At 40.9% G+C, this 22,959-nt stretch overlaps 1 protein-coding gene across 1 annotated transcript in view; it reads right to left on the bottom strand.

The window, feature by feature from the left end:
- The window catches only part of ANKFN1 (ankyrin repeat and fibronectin type III domain containing 1), a 278,523-nt gene that overhangs the window by 28,286 nt on the left and 227,278 nt on the right, over window positions 1–22,959 (bottom strand). Inside the window, exon 15 of the mRNA XM_075846863.1 lies at window positions 5,572–5,738. Coding sequence (XP_075702978.1) covers window positions 5,572–5,738 — 167 coding nt within the window. The remainder of the gene's footprint in view (window positions 1–5,571; window positions 5,739–22,959) is intronic.

The following is a 22,959-nucleotide window of genomic DNA, read 5'->3' as shown; positions in this document are numbered from 1 at the left end:
CGCCATCTTTATGACACTCCGTTTGGATGTTTGTAAACAGAAAAGCACGTGGTGATTTTCTGTTTACATTCATTCTTTTACTGTTGTTACGCGAATAACGCGCGTCCCACGGAAGGGCTTCCGTGGGGTGCGCGTGATTTTCACGCACCCATTGACTTCAATGGGTGCGTGATACGCGAAAAATGCCTACATATAGAACATGTCGTGAGTTTTACGCAGCGGACTTATGCTGCGCAAAACTCACGGACTGTCTGCACTGCCCCATAGACCTCTATAGGTCCGTGCGACCAGCGTGAAAACCACGCGGGCTGCACGGACGAAAACCACATTCGTGTGAATCCACCCTAATTCACGTCCAGCTTTTGTCACAGCACAGCGTGATCTCGTGAGATCACGCTGTGCCGTTACTTACGCCTTCCGGGTCCTTCACCGGAGCAACGGAAGAATGACCAGACATCACCTTCAGCCGCCTCCTGGCTGGGGGGAGAGGGCGGTGTGAAACACTGCAGATGCTCATTTCGCCTCATGGAGGAAACGGCAATGGTTCATACCCATCGCATTTGCGTAACTATTTATGTCAGGAGTCTTTAATTGTTATACTATATTAGAAGTTAGAACGATTGTCACAAGGTCAATACGGTCTATTTTTCTTACAGAGCTATTAATATTTTTCTATTCAGTTTGCCGAAATGACAACAGGAAGTACAGCCATATTGGGCGTCACTTTTGAACTCCGAATACAGCGGGGCCAGTCACATGACGGAGAGTCGTATCGTCATCAAAGAAAACTGTGCAACTAGACTTCCTATACCCGAGGAGGCGCGAATGGGGACCGGAATGTATATTAGCGGATGTACTCAAATACTGCAGTGACTACACTGATAATCCTTTTTGGTACAAAATTTAACATGTAGCATGCGTCACTGTGATAAATTTGGCGCATCGTCTACCTGCCGGAAATCTTAGACAATCAAATATTATAAATTTCTATTTCTGACACCATTTGTATATACACAGACTGAGAAATGTTCTCTTTTGGTATTTCTGGTCCTTGATTTTCATAACTATACCATATTTACATAGCCTTTCACTGCTCTCTGTAATGTGCGGTTTGTGGAATGACTGTTGTACAGTTTTAATGTATGATCACACACATGTTCCTGTGGTTTGTGGTCAGTGCTGAAGATCACTGTGGTCTGCACAGATGATTTATTCCTTACAAGGTATAGTACAGCTGCTTTTTATTAGCATGAAACCCAGGGCAATCTTATAATCAGCTAAGAGATATTCTGTGCCTATTTGTGGACCATGATAAGCAGTTAAATCAGGATATCTACTGCCTAGAATCTGCAAAGCAAAGGCACATATTAAAAGACAAAAGGCATCATGAATTAAAATGTCATAGGAGAAAATTGTCCTTGTTAGGTATTTGAGAAATGAAACACTCGTGTACAGTAAGTATAAAAAAAAAATGGCAAGAAAATAGCACTGGCAAGAGTTTTAAATAGACCTAATGCCAGATTTAGCCGTTTTCTATATCGTCTTCGAAAGCGGCATGGAGAGCTGAAGAACTTTTTGTGTAAATAAAAAAAAACTTGCAGATCTGGCATAGTAAATACTGTCGTACGCATGACAGATTTGATGCAGGCAGCATTTTAGTAATCATCATGTGTGGCACACGCTGCACAAAAAAAACAAAAACGTATTTAATACAGATTTTTTAAAAATAATGTTATAGATATTTTAATAGTGCCAAAAAGTGAATATCATTATTAAGCTATATTCATAGGTAGACGGGAAAAGGCTAGCACTGCTCGGTACCGGACACGGCATTACACCTTCACGGAGTTTAGTTCCTTGGCAATTCCACTTGATAGACTCAGCTGAAATATTATTCTTACCTCGGCAATTCTACTTGATAGTAGACTCTGCTAAAACATTTGCCCACAGGGTGCTTAGCGACCAGGTCAGCACAAAAGCATGTAAATATCTACAACAGTAGAACAAACGTTGATGCCGTGACGTTTCTTCTACTGTTGAATACCATTATTAAGATATATTCACCCATGAGATTGCAGTCCCAGTTGGGAAAAATACCTAAAAATGTGTACATAGCATTTAAAGGGAAACTCTGATGTCCCATTTTGTTTTGCATTAACTGTTCAGCCTTGCTCTCCATTAAACGACTCTTGAATATGCTACGGCCATTGCTTGGTAGCAGTTAGTACTACCGGATGATGATAATGCCAGATAGCTATGCTCTTGTGGAGATTCGGCATTGTCACTCTTGCATCATGCACGTGACCGTATTTACTGTCCCCAAAATACAGATCCGCAGCGACCGATACACATCCATTGCTGTCTGCACTTGAAGAAGCACCCATAGACTTTTATGGGCGAGTCCGTGCCGTAACAAGAATAGTACATGTTCTATATTTTGCAAATCATTTCTACGGTCTGGACACACATCAGTAAATATACGGAAGGGTGTCAGTGGCCTATAGAAATGATGGGGTCCGCAATATCACCTGTAATTCCCGATCCGTAATTATGGATGAGAACTATGGTCGTGTGCACGAGGCCCCAATGAGTAGTGCCGGTAGTGTACTTTATATTCATATACCCCTCCAGCATTTCTCATCTGGGTTGAAAATGTAGGACCATGGGGGTGGGTACCTAATGCTAGATTATGGATTATATGGTTAGTATTTTTTTTAAAACATTTTTAATAATGCCAAATAATAGGGGTCCTGTAAAAAGATATTTCTCTAATGGTCATATTGCTATTTTAGTCTTACCACATTTAATAAAAATAAGAATAATATTAATAAAAATAATCATAGTTATTATTTTTTCATTTATTTAAGCTAATTTGATCAATATCAACAAGAATAATTTCTGTGCACTCTTTGTAGCCAATTTTTTTTATGTGGGCTGACTGTCTATGTTTATGCAAAAATAGATATAAAAATACACGTATACGTTAAAATACTGTTAGCCCTGTGTTCTTTTTTTCTCCCACTTGTAGACTCACAAATTTATTTAATTAAGATGTGGTGGCTTTTGCATATATCTTGGATAATGATGCTATTGTTAAGTAATAAGACATGACAGGATGCCTTTTATTAAGCTGTTTACCCATGCCTCGGGTAGGCTGGGAGGCACAGAGTCAAAGGCCAAGTGATTTTAACCATCCGAGACGTGCTGAAAAGTGCCAATAAAACACAGTCGAGTGTGTTTCTCGTAATGTATTTTGGACCTGAGAATGAATGCAAGCCAGCGGGGAGGGCGTGCTGTAAACCTAAAATCTAATAGGCATGTGTATACCAATGCTCTAAGCTCAGGTGATAATATGAGGTTAAAATCCACATTCTTTTAGAGTGTTATTAAAGTGTAAAACTAAACAACTCCATGATTCATAATTGTGTATTAATGGAAATTATTGCCAAACTTTTTTCTTTTTTTAAGACCATTATTATTTTTTATTTTTATATTTTATATTTTTTATTTTTATTACTACATTTGGCATTTAGTATTCCTACATTTGGTATAACTAGCATGTGCCTAATAAAAAAATAAATGTCTCTGGAATGCTCCAAAAATAACTTTTAAACTTACTTCTCGATTCAAACAATTCTATTAATATCGTTATCTGGAAGAAACCCAGGAGAGTTCTATCAAGTGGTGAAATTAAGGAAATAAATGTAAAAATGAAAACCGAAGCAGATATCTAATTGTTTCATTACTCTCAAAATGACATAATGAGCAATGAGGAAGTTACAATTTAATGACAAGGTTTTTCTTTCGTCTGTAGATTAAGCTCCTCGTTATCAAATCAAACCAATTTTTTTTGTTGGACCCAAACATTTCAGTTTTAACCACAGTAAAGGCCCTTTTATACTGGCCAATTATCGAGCAAATGGGCGTTCACAGAAAACAGGGCAACGATCAGCCGATGAAGGGGCAAACGCTCATTCATCGGCTGATTGTATCGTTCATGCAGCCAAAAAATATTATCGTTGTCGACAGCACATCTCCCTGCCGACATGATAGAAATATATGGGGACGAGCGATCGGAATAACGATTGATCCTCCCCATACATAGCTCCTTATGAAAGGAGCAAATGAGCGCTGATCAACGAGCTGTCCTGTTGACCGGCACTCGTTTACGCCGCCAATGTCGGGCCGTGCAAGAGGACCTTAACCCATCAGCGAGTTAAAGTTGAGTACATTGAATCAGAAAGAAGAAAAATTTCAATGTAGCATGGGATATATTGGCCTTAGGATTGACAATGAAGTTAAAACAATGCAATTACTTTCTCAGTGAACAGCATAAACTAGACATATTCTACTGCCATCTTTCCATAAGCTATATCTTATTTTAAAGAGTTGTGACCAACTAGATTCCATACTGTGAAACTTTCCCGAAGAAACATGTCTGGTTGATTCAACTGAATTCTTAAAGGGGTTCTCCAGGCTTTAAAGTTGCTAACATAAGGAAAAAAGTCCATACTCACCTTTTAAATCTTCCTCCACTTCTGCTGGTCCAGTGGTCCCTCGTCACTCTGAGGCTATGACACACCAAAGCGACTTGTGATCACTCTAGTCGAACAATGGCCGCAGCGGTCACGTCAATATGTCCAGCCCGTGTCCTCTGCGGCCAGTGATTGGCTGGAGAAGTCACATGCCAATGGAACATGTCATCACTCCAGCAAGATAAATACAGACAAGTGGGGGACAGTATTCCCTCTAAGATGGGCACTTTGGGAAGGAAACCGTTGAAAACAACATACTAATGAGGTCAACAAGCCCAATAACAGCTATACCTATCAACAAGATGTAGTATTTTGACTCTATAATTTCCAGAGTGCACATTATATAGGGAAAAATTTGGCACTGATGGCACCCGGAAAACCAGAGAGACTGACTGCCGGTCCACAAAGAAGAGTGGTCACGTGGTGCAATGGATGGGCCGGAACAAATTCTGCAGGGAATTGTCGTGTAGTTATTCGGGCACCATTTCCTTCACGAAAATACTGCACGTATAAAAAAGAAAAAAAAGTTCATACTCCCCATCAACGCGTTGTCATGGCGATGCCTCTCGCCACCCTCTCCTCTGAGCGCAGCCCGTCCTCCTGGGATGTACTCCCTGTGATCGCTGCAGCTATCAAATGGGATGAAACGTCATCCCAGGAGGCCGGACTGCTCTTATAACAGAGGGGCGTGTCGCCATGACTATGGCCGGGGGTAAGTTTAACCTTTTGATTCATTTTACATCAACAAAAAAAAAAAAAAAGCTTATTTTTTTTCTCTGCGGAAAATCCCCGGTGTATACGGCCAGTGTGTTCCTACCCTTAAACTGTAATCATATGTTTCTAAAAAGCCACTAGTCACCAACTACTATTCGATTCATTAGAATAAAAAAATTCTTTGATCATCTTCTTTGATTTTATTGGACAAATTTAATATTATACTATGTAATAATTATTTATAATAAAGAAACACCACAGGTAAAAACCAAAAAGATAAAATGTCCACACTATTTCATTATCTGGACTCCTCTGATCTTACCTGTATATAGTCCAAGACTTGCTGGTGTCTTTGCTTTGCAGCTCCAACTTCATCATCTGTAATTGCTTCTCGCAAAGCCTGCTGGGAAATTAAGGAGTCCAGCTCTACTATGCCAGACAGGCGGCAATACAGGTTGATGAACTTTTCTTTGTAGCAGAAAAAGTGAACTGCAATTTTGAAAAAAATAAAATAAAAAATGAATTAGTGTTCGCTGTGAACATAGTTGTCAATATTCAATATTCGGGCAGCACGAGGACTTAGTGGTCCGCACTGTTGGTTTGCAGCACTGGGGTGCAGAGTTTTAATGCAACCTTCCTGTGACAGCATGCACAACTAATTCTGTAGCGGACCGGGAAAGAAAAATACAAGGGAGTATAAGAATTTGATATACAGATGTAGCCATCTTTATCTTGACTCTGTGTATTAAATGCGTTAAGAGTCAATTCCCTGGCCATGGCAGTGTGCATGATGCCTAAGGAGTGAAGGGAATTATAAAACATCCCTTTTGCTTACATGTAACATCTGGATGTTATTTTTTTTTTCAAAAATTATTTTCTAATTTTTCCAAACGAGGTGAGTTTTTTTATTTTGTAAAATTTACATAGGGAAAGATGGGAAAAAAACCCATTATTTTCTATGTTTTTTCTAAGGTATTTAGTTCAATTAACAATATTTAACCCAAAAATGTATCCCCTCATTTTTCTGTAAAGATGATGCCAAATATATGTATATAATCTTTTCTTAGATCTCACTTTGACTGAAGACATCAAGATTTTTTTTTTATATACAGTGCAGACCCCAGGAACATTTGTTGCAGCAACAAACTTTCCTGCGGGTGCCATGATGTGAGAACCACTCAGGTCCCAATGATGTCACCAGGACCAGAGACTGTTAGTAATCTCCAGATCCGGGTGTTGGGGACCTTTTGGGGGACACAATCGACAGCAGAAGAATGGACGCAAATTTATGTTAGTTCAGCACAGAGCACAGCAAATGTGGGCGAATATTTACAGCCGGCATTTCGCACAATTACACTAATGTGATCATTAAAAAAAATCAATATATTAAAACATTTGCTAATTTGCTGATTAGATTAAATCATTTAATCAATTTTGATTTACTGGACCTGATTTTGTGCTATAGCCATAACAATCATCAATGAAGGGCATATTGTCTGCAAAATTATTCTGTTTTTGGCCATTTGTGGTAAGTATAAAAGGTACACCACGTGTGTAGAGGTAGGTCCTAAAGTTCATTTTCCTCCATTTTATTGTTCAATTAAATAATTAAGTTTCCGAGGCGGAAACATCATAAATGGACATGATGAGGCTCATTAACGCCTTCTACACTATTACAGACCTATGGTTTCAAAAAGTTAATTCTGATCCCGATAAATGTCATAAGTTTCCTCCTCGCACAATACATTGAAGTAAAACTTTATATATATATATTTTTCTTTTTCTTTTCAATCAATTTGCCTTTTTGTTAATGTAAGTGTAACCCTGTAAATATTCTTGCGTCAGAATTAATTCATTTTGCTGGCTGTACACTTGATTTATGGAGAGTAATATGATTGATTAATTCGAGGTAATTTTCCGTGTTTGGAGAAGGTATAAATTGATGAATGTTTTTATAGTCTTGTTTAAGTCTTGATGAAGAACTCAGGCTGACATGCTTATTCTGTGACTGTAAGTAATATGTTATTTAATGAAAAAGGGTAGGCTGTTCTCATTTCATGTAATAATAATAATGTTTACTTTGGCATGTAGAGTCAGTACCAGGTTTGTCTGCTTAAAGAACAATTCATAAGAAGACAATTTTCATGATGTCTGACCTAGTAAATATATGTAAAACATATCAAATAGATGGATATACATATAGATCGATATATTAAAACATAGATAGATAGATAGATAGATAGATAGATAGATAGAGAGATAGATATGAGATAGATAGATATGAGATAGATAGATATGAGATAGATAGATATGAGATAGATAGATAGATAGATAGATAGATAGATAGTGTAAAGGGTCTGCCAGGCACAGCTTCGGGGTTAACGTCCATAGATAATCAGTCTGCACCTGCTTCTATGTCTGTGAGACTGACTCCATCTTCCACCACTCAGGGTGGCAGGCTTAGGAGTGGGAGAACCTATCACAGCCTTGCCAGACGGAGCTAGCTCCCGCCCTCTGTCTATTTATACCTGCCTTTCCTGTTCCTCCTTTGCTTGTGATTCTTCTCGTTTGGTTTCCTGGCCCTGCTGCAGCTTCTTGTACTATTGTCCTTGCTTCATATTGACCCCGGCTTGTTTACTACTCTTCTGCTCTGCGTTTGGCACCTCGTACTCTCCTGGTTTTACTCGGCTTGTTCACTTCTCTTGTTGCTCACGGTGTTGCCGTGGGCACTGCCCGTTTCTCCCCCTAGCTCTGTGTACCCTTGTCTGTTTGTCTGTCGTGCACTTATTGAGCGTAGGGACCGTCGCCCAGTTGTACCCTGTCGCCTAGGGCGGGTCGTTGCAAGTAGGCAGGGACTGAGTGGTGGGTAGATTAGGGCTCACTTGTCTGTCTCCCCACCCACGTCATTACAGATAGATAGATAGATAGATAGATAGATAGATAGATAGATAGATAGATAGATAGATAGATAGATAGATAGATAGATAGATAGATAGATAGAGATATGAGATAGATAGATAGATAGAAGACACAATTTTCATGATGTCTGACCTAGTAAATATATGTAAAACATATCAAATAGATGGATATACATATAGATCGATATATTAATACATAAATATTAGATAGATAGATAGATAGATAGATAGATAGGAGATAGATAGATAGATATGAGATAGATACATATGAGATAGATAGATATGAGATAGATAGATAGATAGATATGAGATAGACAGACAGATAGATAGATATGAGATAGACAGACAGATAGATAGCCCCAACTATGGTGATGTAATGATAAATAACGAAAACACAAGTTGCTATTGTTAGAAGATTCCATCAGTAACAAAGTTATCCTAAGGCAGATAGAAAAAACTGAATTATTATGTACCCATTCCATTTTTACCTTGGAGCCCCCATTATTACTGTTACCCTATTTACAACTTCGGGAGTGCACGGGAGGCGGCCCAGCGCCTAGGTGTATCTTGGAAGAGGTAGTGCGATGACGACATAAAACTCAACTTTTATTAAGATAATATAGCAAATATACTGTATACGTACATATATGTCAGCAATACGTACAAGTGGACAGAGGATGTTTATTATGGTCACCCTGTATCGGTTACATGAAAACATAATGTTGCAATAGAAATTCCAATAGACCCTGTGCACTTGTAGATATATTTGTATATATAGGTGAATGTCGTATTACGTCACAGCTATTCAACAATTGTGATGAAGAACATTTATGATTGGCTTATCATTATTAAGCTTGACTGTCCTACTGTTAAGCGGAGTTCAGACATGGCGCACTTTGCCACGGATTTTATTGCGAATACACCGCGGATCTCACCCTTTGCATTGCCATGTCTAAACATAAACCTAATGTGGCAATGCAAATTTTTTTTTGGAGATATATCTTACTAGTTTATACATATTAAACCCAAGTTTAAGACTGAAATAGTCTTCAGCCTCTACACTTGCACAAACTCAGTTAAAGGGTAAATAAATGAAATACTTACATATAAGGACGTGTCAGAAGTTTTGATCGGTGGGGGTCCGAGCACTCAGACATCCACCGATCTCTAACACGAAGCGGCAGAAGTGCTCAGGTGTGCCCTGTGCCGCTTCATTTCTGATCGGCTTTTGTGGTGTACGGGCTCAATAGAAAGTCTATAAACCTGTAGACCGATTGCTCGACTTTCCGGGAAAAGCCCATCAGAAACGAAGCGACACGGCATTCAGCCAAGTGCTTCGGCAGCTTCGTTTTAGTGATCGGTGTAGGTCTCAGTGCTCGAACCGATCAAAACTTAGGACATGTCAAAAGTTTTTTAAAAGTTTAGTTACCCTTTAACTTTATACTTGGAAAATAACCGCATTTCGTAATTTCTAGTCATCATGATGTTCTCACTGTAATTGAAATCAGACAGTGATGATGAGAACATTTATTTAACAGCTTAGATACGAATGTTTTAAATACTCATTGTAAACTTTACATTATTATGGTCACAAATATGGAAACCCTTAAAATCGACAATTATCCATTGAAGTCTAAATGAACAGTCGCCTGCATTCCGTGTACGTATTAATTTCATAGTTAAGCCAGACTACAGCTGGGAAAAAGTGATATCACTGGGGTATTGTGTAACTAATATCCGCAACACACTAACTAGATTCACTCCTTCTGGTTAAGTAATAATTATGCAAAAAAATACCCCATAAATATACAACGTTTCAGTCCTTTTTGATATTACATGTAATCTAGCCTCTAATTTGTCAGTGTATTTCATTGTAACTTGATTTTGTTCCTAGAAATATAAAATTACCATAATTAAAAAAAGTTCATAGTTTTTCGACCATTAAAGAGCATTTCTGACCTTTCATGAAGAGAATGGCAGAAATAATTCGAACTCGTTTGGCCTCCAGCTGAAAATTAAGCCCTATGGAGACATTTAGAGTGCACTTTGGGAGCTTTCCCAATGCACACATTAAAAGTAAACAAAAAAAAAAAAGTGTGAACAGCCCCTTAAATGAGTTTCCATATCTGCGGATAACTTTGTTGAGTTTAGGTCATTCATTGTGGAGACCAGGTCATCAGATGCAGTATTCGATCACTTAAACACTGCCTAACTTTTAAGAATAAGCTGTCATGTGTGTTCATGAGGAATAACACTATTTCTGGATATAATATGACTTGTATGTGCCATTATTTAGCAGTTTTCAAATCTAGCTAGTGAGCGGAGCCTAACTGCCATCATGTCTTCTATACACTGCACAGAAGATGAAAACCCTGCTCTCCCATCTCTAGAAGCTGCAGAAGCATGGAGCACATTATACAGCAGTAATGCACAGTGTAGCTGAGAATCCAGCACTGGGGTGAGAAATAACTTACCAAGAAGCTGCAGCACGTCTGTGTGTCTTTCTCACTCTGCTCCTGTTCCCCCCTCCTCTCTCCATAGACGTGTTTGGGCAGCATGTCTGTGTCTGACTCACTCTACTCCTGCTCCCTCCCTCCTCTCCATAGACTTGTACAGGCAGGCCTTAAAGAAACATATCCCAACATTCTGCAGTCCATCAATTCTGCTTTGTAACTTTGGATGGACTTTGCTTGACAACAGGGGGTGGACAGCAGATTACAGGAAGGGAGACACCTAGTGGCAGTAACTTTACACAAAATTTGCAAGGATAAACAACATTTTAACAGTAAATTACAAAGTTGATATATATGAGGAATACTATTCGATTAGTATAAGTTGCTTGAAAAGTTATTGGCCATTTAAGTGTGCTTTTAATTCTAAATATATTGTCAAAAGTGTCACCAGAAATGCACCTCTACACCATCACAACTCTTCACGGTGCCTCCTGGTGGAAACCACAGCTACAGGCGGCATCGGTTCACTTTCTTTGCATCTCACAAAGAAACAATGATTGAACGAGACTCGTAGTCTAAGTGCTGCAGCCATTTTAGCACAGCACAGAGGGGACCCTAAAATGTCAGATCCATGGCAGAGGGCCACAAGTGAAGGGCACCAGATGTTATTGCGCCATATACAAGATCATATTTCAAATTTTGTGCCTGGACTGGAGGGTCGAAACGTAATGTTTTTTGCAACCTGTACATTGCACAAAGAGGCTTTTTGCTCTTATGTGACATGATTGTAGCGGGGAAAACTTCTTGGAACAATGCATGGGTGCCCCGTAAATTGCACAGACTAAGAGAAGAGGGCCCATGTACAGACTTGTACGCCGGTGCAATATTTGCATGCAATGACGCTCAGTTTGGTTGGGGATGCAGAAAGGGAGGATACATTTTTAAAATTATAATTGAAAATTGCACCTATTCAAGAAAAAAGGGGCAGATTAAAAAAAAATAAAAAAATAGACATAATGGACGACCCCTTTAATCTGAATAAAAAAAAGAAGTAACTGTAAAAAGATTTCATGTCTAATCATGAACTGATCCTGAATTACAGTCTGTACAGTCTGCCGGATCCTTCATACAATGGATACCAAAGGAGGTTTATCAGGGGTTCCGTCGTGGTGTACAGGGATTTGACAGACAGTGTGAACAGAGGCTTATTCATAAATAGGCAGATTAAGTAATTTCAAGCATTTAAGCATTAACCTTTTTAGGGATTTTCCCAAAAATGTTTACGTTTTTGTCTCACACAAGCTTTAAAGGGTAACTAAACGTTTGACAAACTTCTGACATGTCATAGTGACATGTCCGAAGTTTTGATAGGTGGTGGTTCGAGCACTGAGACCCACACGATCACTAATGTTGAATGCTGTGTCGCTTCGTTTCTGATGGACTTTCCAAGGAAAGTCGAGCAAACGGCGTACGGACTTATAGACTTTCTATTGAGCCCGCACACCACTTCGAGAAAAGTCGATCAGAAATGAAGCGGCACAGCCCTCACCTGAGCGCGCTTCGGCCGCATAGTTTTAGAAATTGGTGGGGGTCTCCGTGCTCGGACCCCCACCAATTAAAATTTCTGACATGTCACTATGAAGTTTGTCAAACGTTTAGTTACTCTTTAATATATTTGGGACTGAGCATAGCAATGTCCTTTCAGCGAAGTAACAAGTGTCATTGTGATCTAGGGAATTGTTAAATTTAAGTTTGGAAATGAAGCGGATCTTTCAATTGTGGTAAAACGGCATCAAAGCTGCTGTGTGTATATGTGAACCTAGAACCTAACCAATAAATGAGACCGGGACCAAGCAAACAGAATATTAAACGACGACTCACAGTCAGGGGAAAATTATTTTTTGTTTCAAAAAGAAATTAGAGTTTTCATATTTGGGATTCCCTCAACATCAGACAAAGGTCAAATTTACTCGGAAGGGGGGGGGGGGATATCCATGTCAGTACAAGACAAAACAAATCAAACTCCCCCAAGGGGTCATCTCATCTTGTTTACAAGGTGATGAACTAAACATGTCACTCTGAGCACTCTGGTCTTTGGAAGAATTGACCCTTTAGACATGCCACTACTATAAGTATACATTGGTCCGAAAAAGATCTGACCCTAAACATGTCACTGCCATTAGTATACTTGGTGGTGATAGCAAAGATTGACCCTTTGGACATGCCACTGCCATTTGTATACTTTTAGTGTTAGGAAACCGAAAAACACACACATTTTCCGTAGATAAAAGACACTTAGCCCATTTAGTCTACTTCTATCTTTCCTAAATTGTCTGCAATGACGGAAAAAAATTAATGTTTTCAACATTTTAATATGGAATAATTCTTGCTTTGAAAAAGAATCCCACCTGTCCTGGTTTCTATGCCTACGGTGATACACTATAAGGGTCAATGGACACGATGCAAATTACGTACGGTTTTGGCGTGTGTTTGCGTGCGGCAAAACCGCAGCCTAATACAGTACCAGCATAGTCAATGAGATTCCATGAAATCTTATGTACCCGCTGCGGTATTTTTCTGCACGAAAATTGACCTGCGGTGCGGATTTTAAAATCCGCAGCATGTCAATTTATCTTGTGTTTCCGCTTGCGAATTGTATATGCTTAGTGATGGAGGAAAATCTCACCAAATTCCGCAGCATGAAAACGCTCCGAAAAACGCATCAAAGCGTAAAAATCACACCGAAAAATGCACGATTAGATGCAGTTTTTACCTGAGAATTCCCTGCATAATGCTGCGGTTTTGGTGCGTATTTTCCCACAGCAAAATACGCTACTAAGGGCCCCCAGACCCACTAAATACAGATAGTCACCCCTTCCTTTTTCGGCAGACCTCGTCACTCTGCCTGGCATCAGGACGTTGTCTGCAGTGGCGGCCAAGAATGGAGAGGACTGTCGTAATGGGATGGGATGAATATGTTGGGACGACATGGGGCTCCCAGGAGATTTGCCTACTCTTGAGAGAGTTCGAGAGATCTTTATATTCAGGAGTCTCCGAGATATTCAGGGAAAGTTGGCAAATTTAAACTGGTGCATTATGTCCGTCATCTTATGCCACTTGTCAGCCATGAGATGCAACTGAGGGCTACGGACCAGAGAAAGCAACCAAGCTTACTTAATTTTATATACAGTAGCATATTATCAAAAATAGCTGCAGAGGCATAACTTGAAACTTCTAAGCCCCAATGTAAAATCTGCAACAGGTCCCCCACCCACTGTGACTATTTATAACACACACTGTGCCCACTAAAAAATAAAAGTGCTACAAGCTGTACTTTCTAAATAATACAGTAGATCCACACACTTTGCTCCTGAATATAATAGTGCTACACAATGTGCTTCCTAAATATAATAGCTCCACACAATGTGCTCATTGAAAATAGCTCCACACACTATGCCCTCTGAATATAAAAGTGCTATACACTGTGCCCCCTAATATAAATAAAAATTACTGCGTCCCCTGAAATAATGTCCCTCACACTGTGCCACCTGAATAAGATAATGCCTCACACTGTGCCCCAGATGAAAAACAAATGCCCACAATTTGCCCCCTGAATAAACAAATGGCTCATACTGTGCCATATAAATTAAAATATGCCCCACACTGTGTACCCTTATTTAAAAAAATTGACACAATATGCCCCTTAAATTAAAGCATGACCCACACTGTGTTCCTGAATAAAAGTATGCCCACACTATGCCCCTTAAATGCAAATATCCTCCACGTTGTGCCCCTGAATAAAAATTTGCCCCACGCTGTGTCCCCTAAATAAAAGAAGAATCCACCACCCCAGTAAAGAATACTCACCTCCTGACTTTCCCGAACCATCATCCAGCGTAGATACTTTTGGGTACTGGTGCAATTATGACATCACACCACTTGTGGTACAGAGAAGGCGCCAAGCAGCCGTGAACTCTGTAGTGGCTCTACTATATTAAATTGTCTGCACATCTTAAGGAAGCAGATACAATTGAATGCATGAAAAGGGGACGGAGTCGACATCCTGCCTCTCCCCGGTTCTGCGAAACAGACTTTTTTTTTTTAACAACCTGTCCTGGAGATTCAGCTGCTTGCCAACCCTTTCTGTGGCAGCCACTTTATTGGGTTATCTGGTGCAGGCACTTATTTTCATTTTTGAATGTTTGAGAGTATACATAATTGTATTCATGCACCTACCTAAACTATTTCCCATAGGAATCTATCTTCCTGTGTCATTTTAAGTACTATATACAGAATAAATGTCATTTGTTCTACCTCTATCTGTTAATTATTTACGGAGAAGTCACCGTATCAAAATGATAACATCGGTCCAAAATGAGCTATTCTCAGCATAATGTCCCTAATATCCTCACCCTGCCAACCAGGCTCCTTTCTAATACAGGTGTTTTAAGTTCTGGCCTCCCACCAAAGATCCTAATGCTTTGCACAAATAACGCTGTCATGTCCCAGTCACGTCACGCATCATTTCCTACAAACCAGGGCCATGCATAATTTTTAAAATGAGCCTTAAGAAGATACTAACGTGAGGAATTTGCCATGCCGTCCTTAAAAATAAATACACTTAAGAGTCTAGACAAGCTGTCTCTGCGGGTGATGGAGCATAAGTAAATTATACACCTCATGATTCCACCATATTGTGACGACTCTTTGTTTACGCCCAAGGAATTAGAACTTGGCATAACAGTGAACTAATGCTGTATTAACACAGCTGTCATTAAACTGACTGATAACTTGTGTTTGACGTATCAATTTACAGTAGATGTAGAAAGATAAATGGGAAATTTGTGTATCCGCACTACCTGAAGTAGAAGGACATTTCGAGTGGATATTCTTGTAAGTGAACTCAATGGCCCACATTTATCATTGTATTTGTACATTTTTTTTTGGGCATTGTACTCCAAGATAGCGTCTTCTCTTGTGTGTGACATATTTATTAATAATTTGCACCAGAATTTAAAGCCATTTACACCGTGCAGGTCAATTTTTGAAATTGGAGCAAAAAGTGGGCTTGGCTTACCAGAATTTAGACCCATTTCAGAGATGCGACTTTTTTAAAAAGTTGCAAAGGAGTCACAAATCCGGGAAAAAAAAGCCACCACGCAAATCCTGGCATAGAAAAAAGTGCCGCCATTTTACTCAGTATGATAGTTGATGGCAGTGATGTACTGTCTGCTGTGACATTTTTTTTTTCTCCAAAGAAGGGAATATGCAGTCAAATATATCACAACATATGTCAATAAAGTAGCCGCGCTTTGACGGCTATGTAAACTTTTTTTTTTTTTAAATAAAACAAGTACATGGTGTAATTTTTTAATTGTTTTCTATTAAAAAAAATTTTTTAAACTTTTTCAGATACAGCTTCTATGTATTCTGGATACATAGAAGCTGTATCTTGCACCAAAAACTGAATGAGTCAGGTCCGCATGACTGACGGCTTCAGTGACAGCGGGTCCTGACGTTTGTCTGTTCACACGAGGCGTATATTTACGCGCCGCTGTCAAATGATGGCGCGTAAATTGACGCCCGCGTCAAAGAAGTGACCTGTCACTTCTTTGGGTGTAATTGGAGCCATTATTCATTGACTCCAATGAAAAGCAGCGCCAATTACGTCCGTAATGGATGCGGCGTTCAAGCGCCTGCACGTGCCGTTACGGCTGAAATTACGGGGATGTTTCCTCCTGAAAACATCCCCGTAATTTCAGCCGTTACGGACGCTGCCGTGTGAACATACCCTGAGATACATCTTCTATGTATCCGGGATACATAGAAGATGTCGATCATCGCTCCTTTTACATGTAGCAAAAATCGGAAATATGGTAAATGTGGGCCAGTGACTTTAGATAATGCTGTAGGTTTACTTGAGGTCCTTTGCAGAACCAATAGGTACCCTGTGACTGGGTCTGCACATAATGGTAGAATATTATTGCTTCATTTATTGAAATAATATTTCTATTGGAGCAATAAAAAAAAACTGGTTGCAAATGTGCACATATTCTTTAACGGTTTTGTCCGGAGAGACAAATTTAATGGCCTATCCTTAAGATAGGCCATCGATATCTGATCGGTGGGGGTCTGACTCTCGGCCCCCCCCCCCGCCTATCAGATGGTTGAAGGAACTGCAGCCCTTGCGCGAGCGAACGGGAGAAGGCTGTAATACTCTTAACTGCCACTACAAGCGTGTCAGCGATTCCGAGCAGGTAAGGAATAAAGCGGAAGCAGCACTCGCACAAGCAACCTGGCCTCTTCAAACAGTTGATCAGTGGGGGTGCCGAGAGTCGGACCCACACCAAACAGATTTTGATGGAATATCCTGAGGATAAGCCATCAATTTTATCTCTCCGCATAACCCCTAAAAACTCACATTCAGACCGTTTTTTACCAGGTAATGACTTCTGAGTAGGAGGAGAAGGTGGACATATTTTTTTCCCTTAACACCAGTACGTAGCTATATAGTAATATCAAGAAGATGACATTAGCAATAGACACATCTACCTGTATGAAAGTTGCCAGCTGGCACGCTACTGCGAGACATGAATACCCTTTTCATCATGCCTTAGATTCTTTTTCCCTGCCGTGTCATTTTCCTATTGGAGAAAAAGTTTAATTCTCACTACAATCACCCAGGTTTATCTGTCAGAGCTCATTACCTGCTGTTCTATGACATACTGTATGTTTTAAGCAAAGATCGTTGGCATCACCCAGGTTTGCGACGGCGAGCTGCTATCTCAGAGAACGCAGAGGGCATCTATGCGCACGCACGGTTTCAATTAGCCAAAGGAACATTGTTTTTGGATGACAGAGATGACTTATGTAGAATCAGCTCAGCTTACATACACAGCTAGCCTATACCTGTATACATGCTGCAAGACTACAGTGGCTCAGTGTATGCATGTCCATTACTTGCCAATATCAGACCTGAATGGCTAGCTGTTGAGTTTAAAAGTCGTAATTATGGAGAACGTGTGGGAAGCATGAGCTATTTTCTGCTGCTTCTGCTGAAGTTTTACGGGGTGGCCCAATCTCGTCCTCCCACTACCACCCATAACAACATTTCATTAAAAATAACCATAGTCTTTTACAGTGCTGTATTTTTTTTTTTCAAAATAGCCGTATTTTCCCGATCCGTAGTAATTTTTATTTTTTTTCAAAGCCCTAGAATACCTGCATCAGAAATCAAAGTCCTCAGGTATTGCCGTAGAGAAAAAGGTTTTCAAACACCTTATACACGTTGTCAACATTTTTGCTACAAGGTTTATTTTATATTTTAACTTTACGTTCATGGCTAAACTATTACTAAAAGCAAATAAAATACAGTGTATGTGTTAAAGGGTAACTAAATGTTTGACAAACTTCTGACGTGTCATAGTGACCTGTCAGAAGTTTTGATTGGTGGGGGTCTGAGCACCGAGACCCCCCACCGATCGCTAAACCGGCAGAAGTGCTTGTGTGAGCGCTCAGCCTCTTCGTTTTTGTTCGGCTTTTTTCAGAACGCCGATGTATCGGAGGACGGGCTCATAGACTTTCTATTGAGCCCGTACTCTGATACATTGATTTCTGGAAAAAGCCGAAGAGACACGAAGCGGCCGTGCGCTCACGCGAGCGCTTCTGATGCTTAGTTTTAGTTATTGGTGGGGGTCTCAGTGCTCGGACCCCCACCAATCAAAACTTCTGACATGTTACTGACATGTCAGAAGTTTGTCAAACGTTTAGTTACCCTTTAATGTTCTATTTCGCCAGTTTTCTGGTTTAAATACATTGAGAATATGGAAGTCGGGAACCCCTTGTCCAACATTTCCAGATGTGTCAAAGTGGCTTCAGAGTTTCACCCCATGTGTCTCATTTATCAAGCTCTTCTAAAAAGAAAAATGTTCGAATACGACGCCAGGTTCAACCCAACGTTGCTTAAAGAGGTTGTCTGGGCATGGGGCGGTTTTTCATACTGATGACCTATCCACAGGGTAGGTCATCAGTTAATGATCGGTGGGGTTATGACACCCGGTCCCCACGCCGATCAGCTGTAACGGCACTGGAAGTTTTGCAGTCATCAGTGCTGGAAGCAGTTTGCTCCGTACATTTTATAGCGGCCATGCTGCAACCCTGCAACTAGTCGTGTGCTGCCATGTGGCGACTCTGCGTGACACCGTATTCTCGCCTTGAAGCAATAAATTGAAAGGAGTCTAACCCGTAATACGGATATATTGTTGCACACGATCAGGACAAAAGCAGTTTGTACTATGTTTAACTCACAGATGACTCCCTAAACTGATACATTGTAACAAACCCTCAACTATGTGAGTACTAGGTGAGAATGGATTTTCAGCCTCTGGATAAGCTAGAAAACCTATTTAAAGCGACCCTCCGGTCTCAGGACAAAACTATAAATGAGATGGGGTATATGGAGTAATATTACCTGGTGCCCTCCAGTTGCCCCCCTATGCCGTGGATCTGCTGTTTTAGGGTCTAGGGTCCATCTGTGTTGTCTCAAAATGGCCTCAGCACTTCTGAGACGGAGTCTAAGACACTCTCTCTGTTCATGGATTGGACAGAACTGCTCACGTGAGCAGCTCTGGCCAATCAGAGAACAGTGGGAGTGTCTCAGACTAGTAGTCGAAGAAGCATTGCAGCAATTTTGGGACAGCACAGAGGGCACTCTATAACAGCGGATCCACGGCAAAGAAGCACAACTGGAGGGCACAATAAATGTAATATAAAATGTAAAAAATTGACCTACAGAGGTACATTGCTTAGAGAATAAGACAAATTCTGAGGATTTATACAACGAGCTGATAGAAAATGTAAATCTATACTATAAGCTGCTTCATCAGCTATTATATGCCCAGTGGCGTAGCTATAGGGGTCGCAGCGGTCGCAGTTGCGACCGGGCCCCTAAGCCTGGGGGCCCACGGGCCCCCATTGCCATACAGCATGCTTTTTAACCCCTTAATGCCGAAGGACTGATATATCCGTCCTCAGCAGCTGCTAGTTCGCGCAGGAGGACGGATATATACGTCCTGTGATGGCGCGGGTACTGCCACTGTACCCACGCGATCAGCGGCAGGAGCACGGCTGTTATACACAGCCTGGCTGCTACTGCAACTGCCGGAATCGAAGCGTACTCCGATTCTGGCAGTTTAACACATTAAATGCCGCTGTCAATAGTGACAGCGGCATCTAATGTGTTTGACAGAGGCAGGGAGCTCCCTCTGTCACCCCATCGGTGCCCCCGCAAAGAAATCGCGGGTCGCCGTCGGGTTTCCATGGCAGCTGGGGGCCTGACAAAGACCCCCAGGTCTGCCTTCAGCATCTGCCTGTTAGGCCATGGCCTAATAGATTGCCTGTCAGTTTTAAACTGACAGGCAATAATGCTTTGGTATACTAAGTATACCAAAGCATTATATATGCGATCAGCAGATCGCATAGTGAAGTCCCCTGGTGGGACAAAAAAAAAAATGTAAAGCAGTTAAATAAAGTTTGTGAAAAAAATAAATAAAAATTACAGTCAATCAAATAAAACTGTGGTTTTATTTAGTAAAAGTGTCAAAACAAATAACACATACACATATATGGTATCCCCACGATTGTAACAACTTGAACAATAAAATGAACACATTAATTAAACCGCCGGATGAACGGCGTCCAAAAAAACCGCAATAAACTGCAAAATTTAAATAAAAATTCATCTATAAGTCCTATGTACGCCAAAATAGTACTAATGAAAACTACACCTTGGCCCGCAAAAATCAAGCCTAAATACAGCCACATTTACGGAAAAATAAAAAATCTACGTCTCTTGGAATGCAAAAACAAGGAATTTTTTTCTAAAAGGCTTTTTATTGTGCAAACGTAGAAAAACATATAAAACCTTTACCTATTTGGTATCCCCTTAATTGTGCCGACCCATAGAATAAAGTTAACATGTTATTTACGCTGCATAGTAAATGGCGTAAATTTATAACGTGAAAATCAATGCTGGAATAGCTGCTTATTTTCAATTCTCTCCTAAAATAAAGTTAATAAAAGTTAATCAATATATTATAAGCATCTAAAAATGGTACAATTACAAAATACAACTCGTCCCGCAAAAACAAGCCCATTCACGTCTATGTCGACAGAATAAAAAATAAGTTACGACTCTTTGAATGCGACCGTGAAAAAACAAAGAATAATCCTTGTTCATTAACGTGCAAAATGGCCCGGTCATTAAGGGGTTAAATAAATCTTCTGTGCTTTGAAGCCGGCACTTCCTGGTTACGGTCACATGGTGCACTTAGTGTACCATGTGATCGTGTTGTCACGTGATACGTCTTCCAGCCTATGCAGTGGAAGAGCCGGTGTGGAGGACTCCAGGTGAGCTGCAGTCTGTAATGTATTGTATTGTATTGTGTTGGCTTGTAATGTATTGTAATGTAATGTATTGTGTTGCCTTATAATGTATTGTGTTATATTGTGCTGTTTGCAGTGGAGAGGGGGGGGCGTTAAATTACAGCCCCCCCTCCCATCTCCACCGCAAACTGTACAATACAACACAATACATTACACACTGTGGGTCGTGTCCCCCTGGGGATTCGTGTAAAGACCTCTGGGGGGTCGCGAGTCACTCACCGAGGTCCCGGTTCCATTCGATGCTGGAGCAAGGAGCTGACATCTCCTTAATCCAGCATTCACTGTGCCCTGAGCGGCTCGACGCAGGCTGGCGGGATGTAGCAACATCATTGCGCCTGTCTGCATCGAGTCACTCATAGCACACACCGGAGGAGGCGAAGGATCCTCCACCCAGCATGGGAACGGGGATTGGTAAGTAATTATGTTATTTTTATATTATGCACATATGGGGGCATTATGCTGTATGGGGGGGGGCTGATATGGGGGCATTATACTGCATAGGGGCTGATATGGGGGAATTATACTGTATGGGGGGCTGATATGGGGGGCATTATACTGCATGGGGCCTGATATGGGGGAATTATACTGTATGGGGGGCCGATATGGGGGGATTATACTGTATGGGTAGCATTATACTGTATGGGGGGGATTATACTGTATGGGTAGCTCATATGGGGGCATTATACTGTATGTGAGCTGATATGGGGGGCATTATACTGTATGGAGAGCTGATATGGAGGGGCATTATACTGTATGGGAAGCGCATATGGGGGGCATTGTACTATATGGGGAGCGGATATAGGGGGCATTTTACTGTATGGGGAGCTGATATGGGGGCATTATACTGTATGGGGAGCTGATATAGGGGGCATTATACTGTATGCGGGCTGATATGGGGGACACTATAATGTATGGGGGCAGCTATGTGGGGCATTATACTGTGTGAGCTGATATGGGGAGCATGATATGGTATGGGGCTATTATGGGGGCATTATACGTTATGGGGCATTATACTGTGTGGGGCAGCTATGGGAGCATTATACTGTGTGGGGGCATTATGCTCTGAGGGCTGTTGGGCAAGGCATCTGGGTATAGGCGCACGCAGGGGTCTGATGATGGTGGTGTTGGGGAGGGGTAGGGGGGCCCAAGCTGAATTCTTGCACCCGGGCCCATGAGCCTTTAGCTACGCCCCTGTATATGCCCTCTATTCGAATTGCTCATACATTCATGCTAATTACAGTTCAGAAGAACACAGGGTTAACTAAAAAGGATGGCGCCTTTTGGGGTCAATTAGGGCAAAAAGTGAATCTCTCCATAAATTGCATCATCTTGGCACTGCTGTAATAGCTGCAGACAATCAGCACATGGTACAGCACACAGCATGTTCCACTAAATTAAAAGTTTAATTAAAAGCAATTAAGTTGGAAAAGCAGAAATATGAGGTAATATAATGAAACATTTTTGTGTGCAATTTTGCAGTCTGGGATAGTTGTTTTGACTATTTGTATTTATGCTCATTGTTTAAGGACCTGGCTCGACTTTGTACAGAACATGAAAAAGGCTTAAAGGGGTTTCCCAGGAGAGACATTCAATAAAACATGCCATAAATGTCTGATCAGTAGAGGTCCAGGGATCTTGCCCTATCAATCAGACAAGTATGGCATATTAAAGGGGTTGTCCGGGCACAGGACCGTTTTTCATACTGATGACCTATCCACAGGATAAGTCATCAGTGGATGATCGGTGGGGGTCTGACACCTGGACCCTGCACCGATCAGCTGTTCCGGATGTTAACCACTGTATGCAGTGTTCGGTGCAGGAAGCAGATGGCTCCATACACTGTATAGCGGGCGTTCTGCAAAACTGCAACTTTGCTCCTATTCACTTAAATAGGAG

The sequence above is a fragment of the Rhinoderma darwinii genome, chromosome 13, assembly GCF_050947455.1.
Source record: "Rhinoderma darwinii isolate aRhiDar2 chromosome 13, aRhiDar2.hap1, whole genome shotgun sequence".
NCBI classification, from domain to species: Eukaryota; Metazoa; Chordata; class Amphibia; order Anura; family Rhinodermatidae; genus Rhinoderma; species Rhinoderma darwinii.
Note: the sequence above shows the minus strand (reverse complement) of the source record. Positions and strands in the feature narration are given on the sequence as shown.